The sequence below is a fragment of the Crinia signifera genome, chromosome 2 (assembly GCF_055691185.1).
Source record: "Crinia signifera chromosome 2, ASM5569118v1, whole genome shotgun sequence".
NCBI lineage: Eukaryota > Metazoa > Chordata > Amphibia > Anura > Myobatrachidae > Crinia > Crinia signifera.
The window spans coordinates 166412630-166437213 of NC_139218.1; the positions used below are offsets into that span (position 1 = coordinate 166412630).

The following is a 24584-nucleotide window of genomic DNA, read 5'->3' on the forward strand; positions in this document are numbered from 1 at the left end:
AGGAATTGGGGCTGAGTCCTCCTTTGCCCTAATTCCTTTTTCTGCCAAGAACCTGACAAGCAGCTTTACAACAACCTGTCTAGAATGGAGTTAACCCACTATGAGGGTTATTATGGAGCACAGAAGAAAGACATAACATAAGCAATGAAAAGTGCTCCATGCATACTACAGATGTAAACAGGCCAGGTGACAAGTGTCAATAATAGGTAATCAGCACACACAGAAAATAAGATATACCATTCTGAAATACATTTTTTTTATACACAAATATAATATGGCTGGTGTTTGAGAGAGAAACCTATTTCACATTATATATTTTTCATTAACAGCTAAATCATACAAGTTTGACAATTAAAAGGAATACTGAATTCTTTATTGACTAGAAATTCAATACATTTAACAAGAAAACAATTGAGGTTATTTATTAAGAATCTGTTCAGTCTTATCTGTACATCTGAACATGTTTTTAGAGCACCAATGAATGGAGAACTCTATTACTTCGGGTAGTAAAACTACAAACCAATTAACAAAATTGTTCACTGCTCCACTTTCTGTTGAAATTTTCATTGCTCCACTTTCTGTTGATCATCTGCTTTAAGATCTTGATGGTATCTGAAAAAAAAAATGCCTTGATATAGAGCAATGCCTGATGTCTGATAGCATGAATTTTAAAAACACAGCAATTTGAAAATTGGGTTTAGATATTGTAGTTAGTAGGGAGGGGGTAGATTGTTATTGGGATCCAAGTATGCCTGGGATGGGGGTAGGCTATATAGGGGGGGTTTGCTTTAGGGGGGGGGTGTTGTGTTTTTGTCCTAATGTATATTTTCCTTATGTCAACTGGACATTCTAATACTACTATGATACCTATTCATTATGTGGACATTCTGTTTAAATTTCCTGTAAACTGGTCCTACAGTATATGCCCTACCGTAAAACCGATATCTCCTTATAAGTTATTGTTTACGACTAGTCTGATGAATCCAAACGGCACCTTTGGCTAGTCGTGCTAATACAGCCTGCCAGTGGCATATATACATATAGTTCTACAACATCGGTTTGTTTCATGCCAACTATGTCCAATGTATATACTGAGATAATGGGAGGGGGGATTCATGTTATTTACTTTTTGTGTGTGTTTATTGCAAAATACAATAAAAAAAAAATGTTTATACTACACATAAATTTACATTTAGTATAATACAAACCTCCAGATTCTAAAAAGTTGGGACCCGCCTGCACAGCCAACAAAAAAGTTCACAGCAAACAGAGACCAATTTTTAGGAATAATCACAAGAGAGTAACGAGACCATATGAGACCTGTCAGAATGAAAAATAAATACACAGACATTTAATAATGCAAAGCCATCGTTTGAAAATGTGCAGCAATGTTAATGATATAAAGCAGAATGTATAGAAAAGAAACATTTAATGAAAACGGGTTTAACCAGTCATACATTTTCCATAAAACAGAACATAAGCAGTACAAAACTTCTATAGTACTCTGACACAACTGAATATTTCCTACCAAATTACATGCACATTTGTAAAAGCTTCATATACCAAGTGCATCAATATTAGCAAAAATGTGTTGGAGATTGCTTACACACAATTACAAATATCTAATTTATTGTTATACAATTATTTCTGGTCTTGAAGCATATGTGGGCTAACATATGAAAGGTTAGTTTAAAAAAAAAATTAAAAATAAAAAGAGTCCCCCAGCACACTTTAAGTGAAGAGGGATCACAATATACAAAGATGAGTCCTCATGCACTTAGCCTCAATACAGAGTGTGATACTTGGTGCTAGTGACCTGAATTTGCATGTTAAGCTTTCAAAAAGCCCTTTCTGAAAGAGATCTTTCACTTTATCTTCTAGTATAGGTGTACACTCAATATTGTTAACGACCCGTGCTCCCATGCATTGTTAACGACCCCCTCCCTCATCCAGCATGTTCGGGCAAGGGAGGACCTTGTTTATAATGGCCATGCAGCAGCAGCAGAACGAACACCCCCCCGCCATTGCTCCCTGACGCCGATATTGGCAGCAGCGGGTTGCCTAGTGTGTATGGTGCTTTAAGCATAAGGTTACCAAATCACTTCAGGAAACTACACTGATATATTTGATAGCAAACTCTTGCAAAGCACAATGAAATAATAGATTTCAAATCAGTCACACCAATATATAGGTATAAAGAAGGTTTTTTTGTTAAAGAAAAACCTATACCATGCAAGACCCAAATTCAGGTGGAAAAAAAAATAAGGGAAAATAAAATCTTTGCACAAGTCATGGAGTACCAATTAGAATGGTTTGACACAACTGCATCAACAGTGTATGTGGCCTTACTTATATAAGTGTATGTGGAAAATAGTGTTCAATGTAGGTAAGTGGTGATGAATAATTTTCAACACAAAATAGCACATGTAAAGCTACGTTCGCTCTGGCGATACAACCAATCAAAATAAACTCTCCTTAGAATTCAGCATCTTGAAGTAAATGTTCAGTGACTGTAATCCAAGCTGAAAGGGGCATACACACGTGGCGATTTCCACTCCATGTGTAAGAGAAATATCTACATCTGCTTGCACTGTCTTTCCTGCTAGATCAAGGAGCATTGCCTATAAACAACAGGCAAAGCTCCGCTCTACACAGATTTCTCATCACACATTGTGGTGTGCATTGGAGTTGTACCATGTGTGCTGAGCAATAGTGATTAAGCGGCTTAATTGTGCATGTACATGGGTGACATTAACGATTTTGCCAACAGATCAGAACAAAGAGCAGAATATCATCCAGTGTGTCTGCACCATGTCACTGATGATGTGCACTCACACACGTAGTCAGCGACATCCTCCATTGCCTGTGCATGTAGGACGATGGAGAGTATCAATAACAAGAAAGTGGCCAGCAACAGAAAGAGCAAGTGTCGATATGTGTGTCACAATGGAGTTTCCGTTTGAGGCCCGTAGACACCTCCCACTCTTTGCAGGCTATATGACTTGTGGATCGACAGGAGGAGGAAACCACTGATCGCAGGACAGTGTGTGCAGTTCTATGAGGGGGGGGGGGGGGGGGGGGTGTTTGCAGCAGTAGTAGAATCCAGCCATGTATAGGCAATTCCCTCCAGGAATCTCCTTTATTGTGAAATGAAAGGAGCAGCGGTAATGGGAGTATTCTTCAGCCCTCCGCTCCGCAATAGTGCGGGGTCCTGTCAATAGGGATGTACAGGGGGGAGAGTTGTGGTCAGGTGGCAAAACTGCTGCTGGGGTGGAGCCGGTAAGCTGACAGCAGGGCGCCGTTCACTTGTGCTCCGGGTCCCACTTCACGACCCCAGATTCAACAGTAATAGGAACACGGCAGCAGTGCAGGGTCTCGTCAGCAGGAAAGGACAGTGAGGCGGGATGTGGTTAGGTGGCAATCCGGCTTACCGGCTCCACAGGCAGCGGACGTTCCCCCAACAGCAACCAGTAGGGTGCTGTTTACTGGTGCTATGGGTTACACCCTATGGTGTAGCGGTGACAGGAGCACTCTCTAGCCCTCCGCTCCGCATGGCCGCAGCGCAGGGTCCTGTCAGCAGAGATAGACAGTGGGTTGTGACATGGACAGGCAGCAATCCAACTCACCGGCTCCAAGGGCTGCCAGCGTCCTCCCAACAGCAGCCAACGCGATCCGCGGACCCCCAACCTCTTGGTGCAGCAGCACCCAGGCAGCGATGGCCGGCTACCCAAAGTGCTGAGTCTTCAGCCTCAAGACAGCAGAATCTGGTAACCAACGGGTGGGGTAGGGCAGCCACAGGGTCTGCTGGGTTCAGGGGGCTCGATTGGCTGGTAGCTTCTTTCATCCGCCTCCAACCCGAACACAGCCAAGAGGCCAGTTAGACGAGGTCCATCATGGAGCTTCCAATTACTGTAAGGGTTAGTGATGGGAGCATGACACTTAGAACAGGGGTGAAGTTCCAAAAGAAGCACCTACGCACCAAAAGTTCGGCAACCATTGATGGCTGGACTCCAGCAGATATTTGGTTCTCCCTGACACCAATCAGGTGAATCCTGAAGGTGTTCGCAACACGATAACAGACAGTATCACGCTGTTTAAAGCCAGGAAAAGGCAGATGGAGGCAGGTTATCAGGATGGCGTGTGGAGATCTAGTAAAAAGCAACCATACTATATGTCCCGCCTACCCAAAGTCAAGAATACTACTTTTAAAGTAATGTGGTTCATTTCCACAAAATTTAGGGGGTCAAAAGGGAGTTTTCTGAAGTACATCAAGAACTTTACATCCCATACTGGAACAGGAGAAACAGAAGAAAGAGTAGTTCATGTACAACATCCAAGAATAGTATGTATCTCTTTAATAACAGACAATTTCCTCTGAAAGTTTGGAAAAATGTGTCCCTTTATAGAAGACCATTTCATCCCTGTCGTGTAGACAAATTGTAAGAAGGATAACAAATGGGACAAATTAAATTTAACAGCTTTCAGATTATGTTGTTCACACTAGGTTATATAGGTTTACCAAACTATGATAGCTTTGAGGTGAATGGTTTACCAGCCTGTATCATGGTTTCTAGAATTGCTTTAGAAAACCCTTTTGTTTGTAAAATCATGGTGACAAGAACTATCACAGCCAACGGATACAAATTAGGGTGAAGACAATGACCTTGAGCTAACAAGTCTGGACATAGAGGCAGGCGCATTGTCTGCCAGCAGGTCGCAAAAAATTATGAACCAACGGCATCTGGTGACACCAGAATCACGGTTCTTCACATTTCTAAAATTCTTCGAGGAACCCTTAAAAGTCTGCCTCCCAGTTCTCTACCACTGGGATATTGCCTGCTAAAATGATCGTGACCCAAATTTCTTACCATTGCATAATGTGAGATACCTCTCGTTATTGTGCAACTACCGGTGAGCCACTGCTTGTTTCTAGAATTGCTTTAGAAAACCCTTTTGTTTGTAAAATCATGGTGACAAGAACTATCACAGCCAACGGATACAAATTAGGGTGAAGACAATGACCTTGAGCTAACAGGTCTGGACATAGAGGCAGGCACATTGTCTGCCAGCAGGTCGCAAAAAATTATGAACCAACGGCATCTGGTGACACCAGAATCACGGTTCTTCACATTTCTAAAATTCTTCGAGGAACCCTTAAAAGTCTGCCTCCCAGTTCTCTACCACTGGGATATTGCCTGCTAAAATGATCGTGACCCAAATTTCTTACCATTGCATAATGTGAGATACCTCTCGTTATTGTGCAACTACCGGTGAGCCACTGCTTGTTTCTAGAATTGCTTTAGAAAACCCTTTTGTTTGTAAAATCATGGTGACAAGAACTATCACAGCCAACGGATACAAATTAGGGTGAAGACAATGACCTTGAGCTAACAGGTCTGGACATAGAGGCAGGCACATTGTCTGCCAGCAGGTCCCAAAAAATTCTGAACCAACGGCATCTGGTGACACCAGAATCACGGTTCTTCACATTTCTAAAATTCTTCGAGGAACCCTTAAAAGTCTGCCTCCCAGTTTTCTACCACTGGGATATTGCCTGCTTAAATGATCGGGACCCAAATTTCTTACCATTGCATAATGTGAGATACCTCTCATTATTGTGCAACTACCGGTGAGCCACTGCTTGTTTATGTATGCCACTGCTGTGGCATTGATCGATTGTATGCGGACTGGCATATTTTTTAACCAATCTTGTGCCTGAGTTAAAGCATGTCTTAATACTCTTCGTTCCAGTATGTTTCTGGGAAGAGACACCTCCTGGCTGGACCGAAAACAATCCAATTGTTTCCATACAGTGGATAACCCTGGTTTAGATTATCCTCCTGCAGCCTCCATCTGAAAGATAGGTGTCTGCTGAGACAATCTGAACATTTGTTTTCCTAATCGTGGGTCTGATCTATCAAAGATGGATTAACTAATTCTTTAAAAGGATGAAAAAAAAAAAAAAAAAAAAAAGTAGAACAGTGCTTGTACTATACTGAGGTATGAAAACAATGACACGGCTAGGTATAAAAAGAAAGTGTAATAAAGCATATTAATAAGTATATTTGCATGCATGAATAAGATTATAAATTATTTTTTTAAATTCATTTATAATCTTATTCACGTATGTAAATATACTTATTAATATGCTTTATTATTACATTTTCTTGTTATACCTAGCAGCGTCACTGTTTTCATACCTCAGTATACTACAAGCGCTGTTCTACATTTTTTTTCCTTTCATTTATTTTATTTATTGGGGGGGGGGGGGGGGGGGGGGGAATCAACACACCCCTACTTAAAAAGCTGCTAATTGATTTCACAATAATTTGGTTATAGTACATTTGACTGGAATATTTATAAGATATGCAAACACCACTGGAAAATTTGAATTGTTATGTTTGTGTAATACACATGCAATAAACAGAAAAAAGTTCTTAAAACTTAAACTATTTTACCATGCAGGGAAATTTCCAGCACATTGCTTGGAATTTGTGTGCTAGCATGCATTAACCCATTGTTTGTGAGAATTAAAAAAGGTACTTGTTTCCTAGCACGGCACCCATCGTGGGTCATCGCATACCTTAGGTTAAGGTATGTGATGGACGCGACCGACGCGGTATTTGGGCTATTTTTAGCCTTTTCCCGACAATTAAAAAAATCGCGTCCATCTCATGCTATTATAACGGCATGCGATGCGACCGACACAATTTAACATTGAATGCATTGTATTCAAATGTTAAATTCCTATGTAAAAATCGGGTCCATTGTATGCCATTATAATGGCATACAATTCGACCGATGTGATGGACCCGATTTTACATAGGGAACAATGTTATATGCCCCAATGGACCCAAATTTTTCATTGTATACCCACCCTGATGGGTAATTTGTATGTGAAATGCCCCCCATTGTTAACGCCACCCCACAATGAACGCCAACCCGAAGCATACCCCCACTATCCACATCGGCGTGGAGTTGATTTTTTATAGTGTGGTGAGCACAGCGAGCCACCGAGCATGAATCGTGGCGAGGGGACACGTAATACCTGTGAAGTAATGCGCATCCCCTCGCCACGCTTCGGGCTCGGTGGCTCGCCACACTATATAAAATCAACTCCACACTGACGTGGATAGTGGAGGTATGAAAAGGTCAGAGGACGCGTACCGCCGCCCCTTGCTGGCTCGCTACGCTTCGGGTTGGCGTTCATCGTGGGGTGGCGTTAACAATGGAGGGGCATTTGATCCATCAGTGTGGGGATACAATGAAAATTGGGGTCTGGGGGGCATTTCACATTGGAGCCAATGTAAAATCGGGTCTCAGGGACCATTTTACATTGGTTCCAATGTAAAAATCGTGTTGATCGCATCACATGTGATCGACGCGATTTTTTAGGACACGATGGATACAATTTTAATCGCTGGCGCCGTGCTAGGAAACAAGTACCGAATTAAATGCTGATTAATTAAAGAGCTCATGTGTGAAAACCAGAGCTATTCCCCACAAGGCAATCCAGTTATTTTTCTGAACTTTATTCTTACCTAAAGTTAAATTGTTGCAGTTTATACTGCCAACTTCAGTCAACTATTAACTGATCATATAGAGCATTGTTGTACTTTAACATTAGTTTGTGTACTCTGGAGGAGTCTTTGTGGAAGTTATGAATGTGTTCCTGTATTTACAAGCCAACAAATATATAATCAAGAATCATTTAAAAAAAATAAAAAAAAAAAAGGCCATAAAATACAATTTTACATTCAAAGTGCTAATTTAAAAAATTATAATTTGAATGTATCACTTCTGTGAATGCACATTTATGTGCTTTTAATATAAAAGTACAATACATTTAAAAAAATTATTAACTATAAATTTGACATAATGACAAACTTTTTACAAAGATCAATATACTTTTTCCTTTTGGGTGAAATTTGAAAATGTGAAGTCTATTGAACGGCTTAATACTTGCCTGTAGCCATTAAAACTCCAGACTGTGCTGGGCTAAGCTTCTCTGCTGGTCTTGTCATGTCCGCTAATCCAGCAAGCACCAACCCCTACAAGATAAAGAAAAGATGAGCAATTACAATAATACAAAAAAAAAACACAAAGCTATACAGATCGTGTCATAATCTGGGTAAAGTATTAAAATCATTATTTCTATTTAGTGTCAGAAGTGTTACCTTTGGCAGGAAGGGCAAGAAGCTTTTGGAGACTTACAGTGCATACACATGGTTAGATTTCAATTTCTACTATATAGTCTTTTCTGGCAAGACTATTTTTCTTTTTGATTTCCAATAAATGTGAACGCGCATCGGGATCGAATCTGCATCGAATGCTGCTAAAAGTATTCTATGTGCATTCAATTTCTTCTATAAGCAAAATCGAATAGAAAAATAGTGGAAATCTCACAGTGTGTAAGCCCTATAAGATGACAATGTTTTCCCATCAGGTAGTAAATGTTTGTAGCACACTCAGGGGGCAAGTTTAAACAACTGTATACTTAAGAGTCTCCCTTTCCCTTACCAGTAATAGTGGGTGTAAAGCTGCCCATACACCTACAGATTTATCTTCAGATCTGGCTGGTTGGAACAAAAATCTGGTAATGGATCAGAGTAAGTGACAGTGGACCTTGGAAATGCTGGAAAACTGACAAACTGTCATTCTGCAATTACCAGATTTGGTACTTGTTTAGTTTCACGGCGGCAGATATATTGCATGCGATGTGATCAGATGCGATTTGGTATCTGTTCATAATCTCACTATCCACTACGCATTGAGTTTATTTTATATAGTGTGGCGAGGGGACGTGGATTACTTTACATGTATTCCGGGCCGAGTGCAGCGAGCCCCGCTAGGGGATGCGGAATACATGTAAAGTAATGCGCTCGCCGCACTTCGGGCTCGGTGGCTCGCCACACTATATAAAATCAACTCCATGCGAAGTGGATAGTGGGGTTATGAACAGGTACAAAATTGCATCCGATCGCATCGCATGCGATTTATCTGCCGCCGTGAAACTAAACAAGTACCTCAGATTTTGTTCCAACCAGCCAGATCTGAAGATAAATCTGTAGGTGTATGGTCACCTTAAGATGTGCAGTTTTAATAAGCAATGCTTTTATACACGGTTTAGTTAGTCAGAAGTTATTTTATTGTGGAGGGGGTTATATTAGCCATAGTAATTTACTACGGGCTAATAAAACAATGCTACAACTTTTCATACAATGTAAACTACTGGGTGTAATTGATCCCCTATAGGGGGTTGATTTTTGATTGATGAGGAAGAACTAAAAAGGGGATTTTTGTAAGAACTTACCGTTCAAATCCCTTTCTCTAATTTCATCCTGGTGACACAGCTCAACCTTGGGAAGTAGGAGGGTGTGAAGGAACCAGGCACCTATGCTTAAGCTTTGAGAGGCAGGCTCCTCCCTTCTCAGCATTCCTCAGTACAACTTCTAGAGCACACTAGGATACATTAACTCAGTACAACGCCTGAACATATTAATATGGACAATCAATTAAATTCAACATTTTAACATGACAACACATGAAATGGCATTACTTACTGAGCGTAAAGGGAGGGAATCGCTGTGTCACCAGGATGAAATCAGAGAAACGGTAAGTTCTTACAAAAATCCCCTTTTTGCTTTCATTCATCCTGGCGACAGCTCAACCATGGGACGTTCAAGAGCCGGTCCTTTGGGAGGGTACGCTCAGTACTGCAGTTCCCATCACTGCTCGCCAGAATGATGCATCCTCCGACGCAAACTCATGGAACCAGTAGAATTTTGTGAATGGGTGAACAAGGACCAAGTGGCAGCCAGGCAAACTTGATCTGCAGAAGCCCCGTGGCGCACAGCCCAAGAGGTAGCAACCGACCTGGTGGCATGAGCATTGATTCTGGAGGGTACTGGTCTGCCCACTTTAGTGTAGGCATAAGCAATAATCGACCTTAACTAACAAGCAATGGTCTGCTTAGAAGCTGGCCAGCCCCTTTAATGTACATCATACAAAACCAGTAAAGATCAGTCTTAAGGAAAATTCCTTCACTCAGTCCACATAGATGCGCAACGCGCAGACCACATCCAAATTCTTTATTCTGTCCCTATTCCTGACCTCCTCAGAAGGTGAAAACACCGGAATAACAATTTCCTGGTTTAAATGAAATGAGGAAACAACTTTTGGCAAAAACTTAGGAACTGTTCACAACACAGCCCTGTCCTCATGGAAAACCAAAAATGGCTCCTAACTCTAAAACCCTTCTAGCAGAAGCGATAGCCAACAAAAAGGTCATTTTCCAAGTAAGAAACTTCAGGTCAGCCGACCTTAACGGTTCAAACGGTGGTTCTATAGAACAGATAACATTAATGATAAATCCCAAGGGGCCACCGGTTGCCTATAGGGAGGCTTCAGCCGAGTAACCCCCTGAAGAAAAGTCTGCACTTCTGGCAGTAAAGCCACCTTTTTCTGAAAGAAAATAGATCAATTTGACAATTGCACTTTAAGAGACTGAAGACTCAGCCCTGATGAGAATCCATCCTGCAAAAACTCCAACAGCCTTGAAATCTTGAATCTAGACGTGTGGACCTTCTGTCTCTCACACCATCTAATGTAGGTTTTCCAAAACCTGTAATAATTAGCCGCAGAAACTGGTTTCCTTGCACTAATCATGGTACGTATAACCTCACCTGAAAACCCTTTCTTCTTTAGAATGGAGGTTTCAAGATCCAGGCCGTCAAATTGAGCCGAGGAAGGTCTTGATGAAAGAATGGACCTTGCCTGAGAAGATCTGGTTGGAGCGGCAGATGCCACGATTGTGTTGACAAGCTCAGAATGTTGGAATACCAAGATCTCCTTGGCCAGTCCGGAGCTATCAGTATGACACATGATCCCCGTGTCCTCACCCTCTTGAGGACCCGAGCAATCATGGGAAAAGGTGGGAAGACATAGGCCATCTCGAAATTTCAGGGCACTTTCATGGCATCCACCGCCCACGCGAACGGATCTCTGGTTCCGGCACAGAACCTGGGCACCTGGCAATTGTGCCTGGACGCCATCAAATCCAGATCCAGCATTCCCCAACGATTAACTATTTCCTTGAATACCTCCAGGTGTAGAGCCCATTCTCCTTCCAGGAGGTCTTCTCTGCTTTGGAAATCCGCTTCCACATTCCGATCTCCTGGAATGAACACTGAAGACAAGGCTGGAGCATTTTCCTCTGTCCATTGAAAAATCCTGGTAACTTCTTCATCGCCACTTTGCTGCGAGTACCCCCCTGATGGTTCAAGTAAGCCACAGCATTGTCTGATTGGATTCGAATGGTAGAACCGCTCAACATTCTTTCCACCTGTACCAGTGCTTTCCTAACTGCCCTCAATACCAGCGCATTGATCGCAACTTCGATTCCTCCCTGGACCACAGGCCCTGTAATCTCAGCTCCAGGGCTACAGCACCCCAGCCCTGAGACTGGCGTCGGTGGCAACCACCAGCCACTGCCATGACTGTAGGGAACGCCACAACTGGAGGGATTCCACATCCATCCACCACAGTAAGGAAGACCTCGTTTCCGCAGTCAATAGAACACTTTGGGGGAAATTTACTAAGATGTGATATACACTTCACAGGTCATGTTGCTATGGGCAACCAATCAGATCCTGTCTACTATCTCCTAGAGGGTGAAAAAGGAATAAGAAGTAGCTTCTGATTGGTTGCCCATAGCAACATGACCTGTGAAGTGTATTTCACATCTTAGTAAATTTCCCCTTTCCGTTTTCATGGTCTTGGAATTTCCTGACCAACACGCCAGGATGTTCCAATGGAACGGCCTGGAATGGAATCTGGGTGTACTGAAGGTTGCCACCATCTTGCCTAGGAGTTTTAAGCAATGCCATACCGATGGACTGTTCGACTGTAAAATATTCCAAACTAGCTGACATATGTTCATAACAAAAAAAGGGAGGGGAAAGGAAGTATATTGCAGGTACACTGAAAGTCATTTAATGTCGCATAAAATTTAGCTTTTAATTGGTATGCAATAAAATCAGTGAAATATTAAAATTTATAAGAAAGAAATAAGATTAAAATTTGATGGCCACAGTACTGCTCTGTCCTGTATTTGCAGGGTTAATAATCCCTGTGTGTTGTCACTTGTGTCCTATTGGGATTATATCACCTCGGATTATTTTCCGTGATACTTAGCTCCTTGCTGCATATATTTACAGTGGGAGAGGTAATAGTATCCTATACTTTACAATAACTTTCGTTTAGGCTACAGTGGCCTTCCAATAGGATTTGTGTTACTTCTGTGTGTCAGGGCTATTATGGTTTTTACTTCTAATGTATGATTTCTTTAAGCTTTTTCAGTGGAGAGATGTCTCCTATCACCCATAAATTCAAGGCTATCTTTTGATTGGACAGTGTGTATTCATGCCGTCGTTCATCCAATTCGTTATTGAATGAGGCTTATATATACACGGGTCATCTGCTTGTATTATGATAAAGAGGTGGTGTATCTCATTCACAAAGTGCAGTGTTGTTTGAGCTAAGGGAGATAAAGTTTATAAACCATTTAATACTAGATGGTAGTTACCCCACTCAGACAGTACACTTATATGTCTGTCACTAATATTGTGCAGTATGTGTTAAGGCCCCCATACACTAGCCGATTTTGGTCAGATTTCAGCCAGATCAGTCGGATCTGGCCGAAATCGGACCAAAATCGGCTAGTTTTGATGTCCCCTCAGATCCGATGCGCGGTCCCGTGCGCATCGGATCTGCGTCGGGTGGTCGGACCTGCTGCACGTCCGACCACCCAACTTGGGACCTAGTGGGGCGGCGAGGCGGTAGAGGGAGCAGGGGGGGCTGGGGACGCTGCGGGGGACACAGGCGGCATAGAGCCGGGCAGGGGGAGCCGGCGGGAGCTGTCAGTGATGAATAAAAAAAAAAAAAAAAGCCCATACAATGCATGGGCGGCCTGTGATTGGCTGAGTGCTCTCTCAGCCAGTCAGCAATTGGCTGAGAGAGCGCTCAGCCAATCACAGGCTGCCCATTCATTGTATAGGCTTTTTTTTCTTCTAGCACTGACAGCTCCCGCCGGCTCCCCCTGCCCGGCTCTATGCCGCCTGTGTCCCCAGCAGCGGGGCACACAGACGCTGTCCCCAGCAGCGGAGGACACAGACGCTGTCCCCCGCAGCGGTGCACACAGACTCTGTCCCCCGCAGCGTCCTCAGCAGCGGGGCACACAGACGCTGTCCCCAGCAGCGGGGGACACAGACGTGTCCCCCGCAGCGTCCCCAGCCCCCCTGCTCCCACCTCTGTAGCCCCCCCCCCTGCTCCCCGGGCTTTTTACATGTGATAAATCGAGACGATTTATCGCATGTAAAAAATGGCACATCAAGTGCCAATCTAATCAAGCTCCCCCGGGGAGCAGCCGGGGAAGCTCAGGGGGAAGTTGGGGGCGACTTGTCCTAAGGACAAGTCGCCCTAGTGTATGGGGGCCTTTACTTCCACCAATCCTCCAATCTGCAGTTTTACAATAAGGCTTTAGTTGAACAAATGTTTTATAGATTTTCTTATCATCTATTGACTTTTAGAGAGAAATGTTCATATTTCACCTATATTCATACTGTTTAGTTTGGGGTGGACACAATTTTTCAGCCACTTTCTATTTATTGGCTAGTGTCCCCCTTAGACAGTATCTTTCGATGTGTATGGATGACAACAATTCTTCAATCTCTAAGAAACCTGCTTGTCAGAATAGAGCCTTAATTGTACAGGTATTCTTCGCACTTTCAGGATAGATGACCAGTGATCAATATTACACAGAAATTGTTACTATTGAGTTAAGGGAAAGTGATTCAGCCGTCACTTTATATTCAATGGTTATTACCCCACTCAAACAGTGTCTCTGTGTAATTGTCACTGCTTATTGGACGGTGTGTTTGGAGAGCATCAATCATCCAATTTCTGTTATTTTCAATCATACATTTTCAATCAGAAAATAACAGAAATTGGATGATTGATGCTCTCCAAACACACCGTCCAATAAGCAGTGACAATTACACAGAGACACTGTGTTCTCTGCCAAAGCCAACGCTTCAGAAATAGGCTGGAGCAGTGAACATAAGGTGTTTGCCCAGGTAATCATGGCCTTAGAGACCCAGGCTGAAGCAATAATTGGTCGAAGTGTAAAGCCAACACTCTTAAACACAGACTTTAAGCCACCCTCTAACTTCTTATATACAGGGTCCGTAAATGCAGCACCCCTTGCACAGGCAAAGCGGTAGCTTTTGACAATCTAGCCACTGGAGCATCCACCAGTGGAACAGTCTCCCACAATTTTAAGTGTTCTTCCGGTAATGGGTATAAAGTCAGAAACTTTCTGGGCATACAGTAAGAGGCTTTTTATCTGGCGATTTCCATGCTCCTCCCAGCAATTCCTGCATGCCTTCATCTGAAGGGAACGTGACTGCGTCCCTGCGCTGTCTCTTAAACACACCCTGCTGTGGGGCTTTATCCCCTTCACATAAATTCAAGACTTGTCTAACTGAGATGATCAAATCATCCACACCAGGGACAGAGACATCCTCTTCTCTCTGATCCCATGCTATATCATCTACACATTCCCCTTCTTCCTCTGACTCCACATTAGGGACAGGTGGGGAGGATACGGAAAACCTGGGAGAGCCCTCAGACTCCTTAGTAAACTGCTCCATAAGAGAATTACATTTTTGCATTTCTTGAGTAGTATCCTGCATTACTTGCAGAAAAGCAGGGTTCCCTTGTGAGGGGGGAATGGAGCCCATAGAAATCTGAGAGGATGACAATGGCCTGGGAGTACTCCCCAACTCATCTCTCTGCCGGTTTAACATTTGTACTAAGGCAGACACAGACTTCCCCAGATCAACAGCCCATGCAGGTTCTGGCTGCTCAGCCCTCTGGGCTTGCGCTCCACTAGGCACAGACTCGCATAAAGGGCAAATGTCCCCATGGTTCATCTATTCAAGGGGTAATTTAAGACCACAAATTCTGCCGTGAATTACCCTGGCCGACACTCCCTCCCCTAACACAGCAATATTACACCTTTCAGTCATGCTTAATAACCACAGTGCAATCAGGCGTCAGTACAATGCCAATATAAACAGTGTACTTAGCCGTCTGCTGTATGACCCTCCGCGGTCACCGGGGATGGCGTCGCCTCTGGAGAAACAAATCGCTCTGTCAGCAGGAAAATTCCTCTCCTTCTGGCTCCGCATAGTGAAGGTGAAAGGGCGCCAAACACAGAGTGAGGGAAGAGACCAAAAGTCGAGGGAGACAGGACTTTAGCGCCTTTTTCCCTCTGTGAGCCACTCCCACTGTTAGTTTCTCCCTTCCTTGTGACTCCTCTTCACTGAGGATCACATGGAATCGCCCAGCCCTGCTGAGCTCCTGAAACAGGCTGCAACCTCCGCAGAGTTCAGCCTGTAAACCCTTCCAAAATGGCGGGCGCATCACAGGGTGCCCATCACCCAAGATCCCCCCTACGCAGGGAGCCGGCTCTGGGGTCCCCCAGGGTCCAGGAAAACCCCTCTAGTGAGGAGGGTTTTAGCGCTGTACAGAGAGACCAGACAGCGTCTCTCAGTACACAGGGAGCTGACAGGATGCGCTTCTGTCAGCGTGAGGAACTTCCCCTGGAGGCCTTACACTGTGCCTGCACTAAAGTGAAATATTAATAAAAAAACAAACACCCTAGCTACTCTTTCAATGGCTGCCACAGCAGCCCTTCTGCATAGCACCCACTCCGGTGGGCACCTAAAATGAACTGAGGAATGCCTGCCTCTCAAAGCTTTAGCATAGGTGCCTGACTCCTTCGGACCCTAGTACATCCCAAGGTTGAGCTGTGTCACCAGGATGAATGAAAGAGAAAGACCCAATATTAGGCAATCAGCCAAACAACATTCAATATAAACTGCTGTGGCAGTGATATCCACACTGTACCGATTGTAAAATGGCAACATTCCGCTGGTTAGCCTACTGCAGGGTTAACATAAGGCTCTCCAGTTAAATTCACATCCTACCATGCCCTGCCCAGTTTTTGTATGTTCTAATACTCAAACTTGGGCAGGGCATGTTGGGAGGTGTAGCAGGTTGAATACCCTGGCCTACTGAGACCCAGAAGCAGTTACATTACACCATGGGCCTGATTCAAGCCTGTTATGATTATTTGCCTCCTAGCAAACAGGTAAACGCCACCCACCCAAACAACCCCCCGCCGCCACTTGTATCATCTCTCTAACATGTGAGGGGATGTGTACACTAACATGCGGCCGCGCGGGTGAAAAATCATTTCATGGCCGCTCATCATGGAATGAGTTTTTACCCGTTTGCTAATAAAAGTCAGTCTAGACTGACTTATGCCTGCAGATCGCCGAATTTGGGAAATTGCTGGCTGCTCTCCTGCTACCGCCCCGTGCCCACCCCTTCCCTCCTCTCCTCGAACGAAAAAGCCCGGTAGGTGAGAAACTCGCCGAAGAAGTTAGCTCCTGGGGTTTGCACATGCGCAGACACCGAACATTTGCACCCTAAGGAACGTTTTTATAAACTTTAGACATCCCTCATAACAGTGGTTCCCAAACTGTGTGCCGTGGCTCCCTGGGGTGCCTCGGGACACATGCAGGGGTGCCCTGGGTTGGTAGTCCAGGACCAACTTAAATTGTTAATGGTTAATTATTTATGAGCAAAAACAATGCTGGTGGCTGCCATTAATAAAATGTGTACAAACACAAGCAAATCCTGTCCTTTACCACATACCTGACCCAAAGAATCACATATAAACCCAATCTAATAAATTAATTTTTGGCCTAGGGGTGCCATGAAAATTTTTTGATACTCTAGGGTGCCGTGATTCAAAAAAGATTGGGAACCCCTGCCTCATAAGTAGATTACAAAATCAGGATAAGATACATAAATGAAAGTAAAAATTTAATTTCCTGGTTTTCCAAATAAAAAACCTAGAATGTTCTTTATACGTATGGATCCACAAAAAAGGTTAAACATATTTGCATAATAAAATAATGCCACCATGGTGATGTGAAAAAATTAAAGCAGGTAAACCAAACAACTCAACATACACCTCCTGTGTAATCAACAAAACATGCTGTTGGTAAAGATCCAACTCACAAATACTTCCAATTACTAGAAGTTAATTTGAAATTACTAGAATTACTGCAAGAAAGATTTAATCATGCAATCTTTACCTACAATTCCTCAATGATATTTGTATAACTACAGTGAAAAGAGGTGACTTCAGATAGATATTAAAACGGTTAATGATCATATAAGGAATAGAAAATAAACTACTTCCAAGTAAATAAAATTGGCCTCCCATCAAAATGCAGATGGAACTAGTATAGCATATTTCAGTGTTCTCCGCCGCATGTCATGCAGGTTTGGCCAGGCATACACAGATGTAGGTCTTTTCCATCTGTAATATGGTAGGATTAGGGAGTTTGTGATCTTCACCCACTTTTGGTGGCTACTATATCAACATGGATACGATAAATGGAGAAGCAGTTTAAAACAGTTACCCATTTCATTATTGGAGCCCAGAAAAATACTGTCCTTGGTCCTAAAACAAAACAAAAAGGAAAAACAAAACGGATTATTATATTTTATATTAAACTAAGATTTGTTATGCATTTTCATAAAGATCTAAATATAAAAAGTGATTGAGGTGTAGATGAAAACAGGTGTTATGGAGAAGAAGCGAAATCAGCGGTATCACTTGTCAGTATCGCAGACCATTCCGACACCTGTAGCTATCAATTTTAATACCGGAGCTGCAGGTGTCATTGCCCATACACTGCAGCCAGGGACAGAACATCCCTGGCTGCGGTGACTGCCGGCTCTGGGCTGCAAGGAAGATCTTGCGATAATAGCAGGATCTCGTGTATGTACAGTGACCTAGCTGGGGGAAGAGAAACAGCTGCATGCTTTAGCAGGGGGAGTTTTGGGCTAGACAAGATGTTAATAGAATAGAATAGAATCAACTTTATTCGCCATGTGTGCTTGCACACACTAGGATTTTTTTGCGGATTACAGTGCAGCATCAAGCAAGGTTTGGGGGGGGGGGGGGTTCCTTAGCAGCCATTTGCGGCGCCATCTTGGAGGCCTCAACGAGCCATCTTCCTGTAGGAGAACCAGCGTGGCCGGTGGTAGGGTGAATGGGGGCAGAGGGAGTCATTGAGGCCTGGGGAGAGGCAGTGAGGCCTGGGGCTAGAGTTGGGCCCTCCCTGGGCTGAGTTTCATGCAGCTGCCACAGATGGTCTGATCCTACCGGGGGGGGGGGGGGGGGGGGGGGGGGGGGGGGGGCGGCACCGCCAGGTGTGTATCGCCCATTGGGTGGGTGCCGCCGCCAGGTGTGTATTGGTGGGTGCTGCAGCATTGGGTGGGTGCCGCCGCCAGGTGCCGATTGGGGGGAGGGTCATCGCCTCTGGGGGCTGAGCTGTGCGCCTGCAGCCGGGTCCTATGCCACGTTCTGAGCCTCTGGAGGTCAATGCCATGGCCGAGCTGTGCGCCACCGGCTAATCCTGTGCCGCATCCAGAGCCGGGTCCTTAATCCTAATGCAGTAGATTTTGAAGAAGGCAAATGACCACTGCAGAATTCTCATCAACAGGGTGGTATCTTTCCAAGATGCACAATACACCTCCGTTGTGGTTGGCATGTAACTCACAGGGACAGCAGTTAAAGCTTGCTTGCAGCACTAAAATTGTATTCCAGACCACCATTACCGCGACTCTCTCTTACTATTACAACTTTACTAGTCACCAAGTATACGAATGGATCGAGGACAATGTCTAGGTGGACAGTAAGGCACCTGGCTCAGTGTATGAAGAGTCAAGCAGTACACTAGCAGCGGGTTCAGATGTAGACACATACATAAAAAAATTTTTTAAAGAGAAGGTGTCACCCTTTTGGTAATATTTATAATTTCATGTCAACCTTTTGCCAGTGCCATCCTAAATATGGTGTGCAAGCTAAACCACAACCTGTCTACTTATCAGTATAAACTAATGCACCCTAAAAACAGACAAGAAGCAACAGAATATCACAAAGGGAAAGGTACTCCTGTAAGTGATATTCTTTAGGTCATGGGTCCTCAAACTGCGGCCCTCCAGATGTCAAACTACAAATCCCAGCATGCATTGCCACAGTTTTAACACTCCCTTATATCAAAACTGTGGCAAGGCATGCTGGGATTTGTAGTTTCACAACATCTGGAGGGCCGCAGTTTGAGGACCCATGCTTTAGGTTAATATTTGGCAGTATAACACCTTGTCCCCCCCCCCCCCCCCCCTCCTCCTCTAACCCTTTTTTTATACTTACCAACTCCCCCAGAGTCCACAGCAGGACTTCAGCATCCTCTACGGCGTCTCCAGCGGTCCCAGGTGTGCTTTGCGCAATTGCGCACCGGTGACGCAGTGGGAACTCGCGCAAAGCACTCCTGGGAACGCTGGAGACGGTGCTGAAGGCCTGCTGTGGACTCTGGGGGACAACGTGAATGCCGAGGGACCACCGGGAACCACCAGAGGACAGGTAAGTATGCCTAAAGAAAAAAAAAATATTCCAGAAACCAGAATATTCCATTATCCAGTATGCTCGTGGTCCCGAGCATGTCGGATAAGGTATACTCAACCTGTATTAGAAGAACATCCGGTGAAGTTTATTTTACAGTGGTTTTCATTTGAAAGCATTGTATCAATAAAGACAACCAAGATGGATTTTAACCATTTCTAAATTTTATCCACACACTCAAATACAGTACATATTACACGAATACATTTAAAATGCAGGGTTTCCCAAACACAGGGGGTGATTCAATATCACTCGGTCCCCAGCATAATTGTTGGTGACTGATGGTGCAGTTCTGAGCATGCGTATGGGCGATTATATGCATGTGCAGAACTGCTGTGCGAACACCTTCAGCGACTATGACAGTCACTAAGGCATTCGCATGGGTAGGAGGAGGGAGGTGGCAGGCAGGGAAACACAAAGCATTTTATGGGCGTCCCCATGAAAATGCTGGGTGTTCCCTTGGCAACACAGGCAAGGCAGATGACATTATGTCAGCACCCGCCCCCGCTTCAGCGGACTCCGACTTATTTTGGGGAGAGAAATCATTCGATGGTCTACATGCTAGAGGGATGTGTTCCTGAAATTAGGCACTAAACACCCTAGCCATACAGAGTTAAGGATATCTCGATTTGTGCATGAATGTTATCATTAAATACCCCTTTCACACCGCACCTCAAACCCAGGTGTGAAAGCACCAAACCTTATAATCCGGGTCAACCAACCCAGCAATTCAACCCGGGACATAAGAAGGGTTGAACCTGAGGGCCTGTGTATAATGGGCGACCCGGGTTTAATGAGAAAGTGCAATGCAATGGAAGTATTAAGTAACTTGTGTTTAAGCATGGATAGCTTTAAAACCTGAACTGTTATGGTGCTCCGAGGACTGAGTGTAGGAACCACTACCTTGCATTGTAAATATTTTAACCAAGAGTGTCTTTCTTGAAAATGTTTGTACTTTAATATATCTAATAGCCAAAATATATTTTTTTCACGCCCACATTAACATTTATATGAAATCTTACACATGATCTAATTGCTATGTTAATGATAGAAGGTAGGTTTTCGCTCAGCGACCATATTGCCAGCTATATTGTACCGTGTGTACATAGCTAATTAGAGAGAAAGATATATAGGACTAGTTACTAGCCTGACAAAATAACTGAGCGTGCCAGCAATGTCAGTGTGCTCAGAATGGAGCAACACTTGAATTGCTGCGTCAGGCGCCATCTAGTGGCCACCGGTAGGCAAAGCACAGGTGAGGAGCAGCATTAGCCTTTTATTATAAAGGATTATGATGTTTACATTGCACTGGCAGGTCAACACAAGTTTATGGCATAGTTACAGCTAATTGCTGGAGTTACTGAATTATCTTTCCAGTCACCTTGAACAACATTGTCCAAAGCCACTACAGAACAAGTAACACTAAACACTGAAGAGAAATTAGTCAAACAAGAGTTACAAGTTATTCTCATTCCAGAAACTGGCCTGTTCAGTAAATTATTGATAATGGGACAAACTAGTAAAAGCATTGCTATACAGCGAGAATGGAGCAAAATTTAAGTTCAAACACTGAATGAGTTTTAAAAAATGTTTCCGCAACAGTTAAAGTTAACAGCCATGTAGGAGACTTTTAAATGAGAAGATAATGCAAATATCTTCTCTATTAATGCCCAACTCCAACATAGCACTGTTCAGACCAAGGGCCAGACAGATGTAATAGTCTCCAAGTTCAGTGTCTGTGCAGGATGCAGGCCAAACTCAGGTTTTTTTTATTTTGTTTTTAAAAGGGGCAATCATTTACAATGCATGGTTTTCCTTTAGCTGTGTACACACAGGGGCGATTTCAGCACATATAGCTGGCAATATGGTCGCTGAGCAACCATATTGCCAGTGATTTTATGTGCTGTGGGAGATAAATCGCTGGGAGCGTGCTCCCACTGCCAGCCCTTCATGGTAGCAGGAACATGCATTGTGCACCAGGGACCAGAGATTTCTAGTCAATCAGGGGCTATGACCGCTGGCAATATGGTCGCTGAGCGAATATATTGCCAGCGATTGGAGTGTGCACCAGCGATAAATCGCCGGGCACGCGCTCCCATTTTTAGCCCCCTTATGACCAGCTGATTCCCTCTGTGGCTCCCCCCGGCAGAGGTTCCCTTTGATCAGCGACCATCTCTAGTCGCTGATGAAAAGGAGACACTGAGCAATATATTGCTGAGCAATATTTTGCCCCCGTGTGTACACAGCTAAAGACAGAATGAGAGAGAATAGCTTGCAATTTTCAGCCAAAATCGCTGGTCGCTGATGAAAACGTTATACTAAGCAATATATTGCTGAGAGATATTGCCAGTACACTGAGCAATATTTTTCTGAGGCAAAATCAATCAGCGACCAAATCGCACCGTGTGTACACAGCTTTTGAAGAATCGCCCCAAAAACCTCTGCATTTGGCCAGCATCCCGCACAGCCGGTGGACTCTGAGGCTATTACATCTGTCCACGAGACATTATTCTTTAGACCTCATAAAATAGAAGATTCCTAACACCATCATCAAGGCACGCTACTCGTCCAGCTTTTAAATATATGCATGCTTCATTATAGGTGACTTAATTAGTACATCCGTCAATTTAATTCATTAATCGTGCTGAGCCATGGATATCTGGCTGGGCCATAAGAGTGCCTTGAGGACTGCGTTTTAGATCCTATGGCTTAACTTTTTGGCTATGCAGAAAATAGAGCCTGTGTACCCAAAAGCATGCAGTAATTAAACTCTTTGTAATAATATATAGCCCAATTAAGCTCTTGTCAGCCTTGAAAGATGGAAGCCGGGAAGATTGAGGTGCGTAGGGGTGAGGGAACTGTAGGAATTCAAGGCACACAAATACCAGGAAGCTATATATAGATATAAATGTAGTGCGGTGATATACACATCCATCCATCCATACATACATACATACATGCATGCATGCATTAACACACAACTGTGTATGTACAGAGCAGGACAGTGTTCTCGTGCAAATTAAAAGACAACTTATTAACCCAACCCCTGACCCCAGCAACGATTGTTCCGATTAGGGATAATTGGGGTGTGAATAAAAGCCAGTAATATTTGAGCCAAGATCGCAACAGAATAGACCCCAAGTGACCTTCCACTCACCTTCCTGTGTGACAAATGGACATTATTGCTAGTAGTATTAGCATTATGAGTCACTAGGACTGGCGAGCATTAGAGTATTTGGGCAGGCGGTGTACATGCGGCATAGTGGGCACTGGGCATGCATAAGGGGATGTTGCCCTTGAAAAGCACAGTGTTACCTGCTGGGTGATTGTAGAAGGGCCGCAGCTTAGGTGGCAACATGAGCTCTATCTTATTCAGAGTCCGGTGGTAGGACGCTCGGAGACCGACCGCCGCTGCCATGTTCTCCCGAGGTACCGGCAGACGAGAGCAGCAATCAAAGCGGAACACAATGCTACCGGTGCAGGGAGGAGAAAGTGTCAGAAGTGCCCGCAATGTGTCCTACAGGGGCGTATAGCACAACAATCATCTTATTGGTCAGAGGACCATGTACGACGATGGCTAGCCACCTCCCCTTCCTGTGGGCTGATGTATGCAATCAGCGGGATGGCCTTCTACGCTGTCGCCATCGATGGTTACCATCGATTGTAGCATACTATGTGATGTTTTACGATCCAGGAATATAACTATCGCTGGCCATCCATTTTATAACATGGGGGCGGGGCTTTACTGTAATCAGAGCTACAGTATGATCCGTGTCCTACTCCCGGCCCCTTGGCTAAGAAAAAAACTACTCAGTTATGCTTTGACATCGATGGAGAGAAACCAGCCAGCTGCCTCTCCCACATCGATGGCAAATGTATTCTACGTGGGTCATAAACCGCCTACTGGCATTCCTAATAATCAGCTGCTGCTCCAATATTGTGTGATATCTTACAAGGCTCTACAGTGTGTTCACCCTGGTGTCCTCTGTTCTTGTAAAGCATTTAATGCACAGCGTTTAGTTTGCAATGCATTGCTGAAATTAAACACTACATTTGTTGAAAATAAACTTTTCCTCGCATTATAATGGCACTGCTCTGGCAATGTTTGGGGGGAGGTGGGGGGTCATGGCTAGCAGCTCACGGAGCCGCTGGCCTGGCCCCCACAGCAGCTAAAATGGGGCGTGGGCTCGCTGGAGCATCAAAAGTATAGGCCATGCCCCCTTGCCGCAAGGTCATGTCCTCAAAATTTTGCAGCGCACATTGGGTCGACATGGGGATAGGTCGACATGGTTCTAGGTCAACACAATCATTAGGTTGACATTGTCTAGGTCGACAGTCAATAGGTCGACATGGGGTTTTTCACTGTTTTTTGAGCCGACAGGGAGTGGTGGGATAATAAAATAGTGTGCCGAGCGCAGTGAAGCACCGTGCCCGAAGCATGGCGAGTGATGCAAGGGGATGTGGTGCACAGGAAACTGTGTCCATGTCGACCTTTTGACTGCTGACCTAGACACTGTCGACCTAATGCTTGTGTTGACCTAAACCCATGTCGACTGCATCACTGCACTACATCAGCGCAATAGCATTCTGGTGAAACAAACAGGGCTGCTTTGCCAAGCTTTGTCTCCCTGTATTGTTCCTTTGTACGGCGCTGCGAAAAACTTGTGGAGCCTTATAAATAAAATTATAATAATAATAATAAGGCTGTTTCTAGACAGTATGGATCCTAGTTTTAACAGTAAAAATGCACCCCCACCAACAGATATTTTAAAAATAAAGAATGCACACATTTAAAAAATTATGTGCACCCTTTCTTCAAGGGTTAATGTCATTTACAAAAATGCCACACACTGCAATTCCCAATAACAATATGTCACCCATCGCAATGTCCCTTAAACATTATGCCACACACTGTAATGTCCATTACACATTATGCCACACATCGCAATGACCATTACACAATATGACACACTAT

At 44.0% G+C, this 24584-nt stretch overlaps 1 protein-coding gene across 1 annotated transcript; it reads right to left on the reverse strand.

Annotated features, from left to right (window-relative positions):
• Positions 1-351: 351 nt before the first annotated feature.
• Positions 352-23157, reverse strand: MPC2 (mitochondrial pyruvate carrier 2). Its single transcript, XM_083173171.1, has 5 exons — positions 22925-23157; positions 17562-17602; positions 7967-8051; positions 1209-1320; positions 352-612 (listed from the first exon to the last, which is right to left on the reverse strand). Exons 1-5 carry the CDS (start codon positions 23025-23027, stop codon positions 564-566), a joined length of 390 nt encoding a protein of 129 aa, XP_083029297.1. The 5' UTR covers positions 23028-23157; the 3' UTR covers positions 352-563.
• Positions 23158-24584: the final 1427 nt, after the last annotated feature.

Excerpts from the sequence above, each read along its gene's own strand:
- MPC2 (XM_083173171.1), bottom strand. The coding sequence starts at position 23,027 with ATGGCAGCGGCGGTCGGTCTCCGAGCGTCCTACCACCGGACTCTGAAT. Across the intron at positions 8,052-17,561 it reads GGGCTCCAATAATGAAATGG|GGGTTGGTGCTTGCTGGATT; the intron begins GTAACTGTTTTA and ends TTTATCTTGTAG. Across the intron at positions 1,321-7,966 it reads TGGAGTTTTAATGGCTACAG|GTCTCATATGGTCTCGTTAC; the intron begins GCAAGTATTAAG and ends TCATTCTGACAG.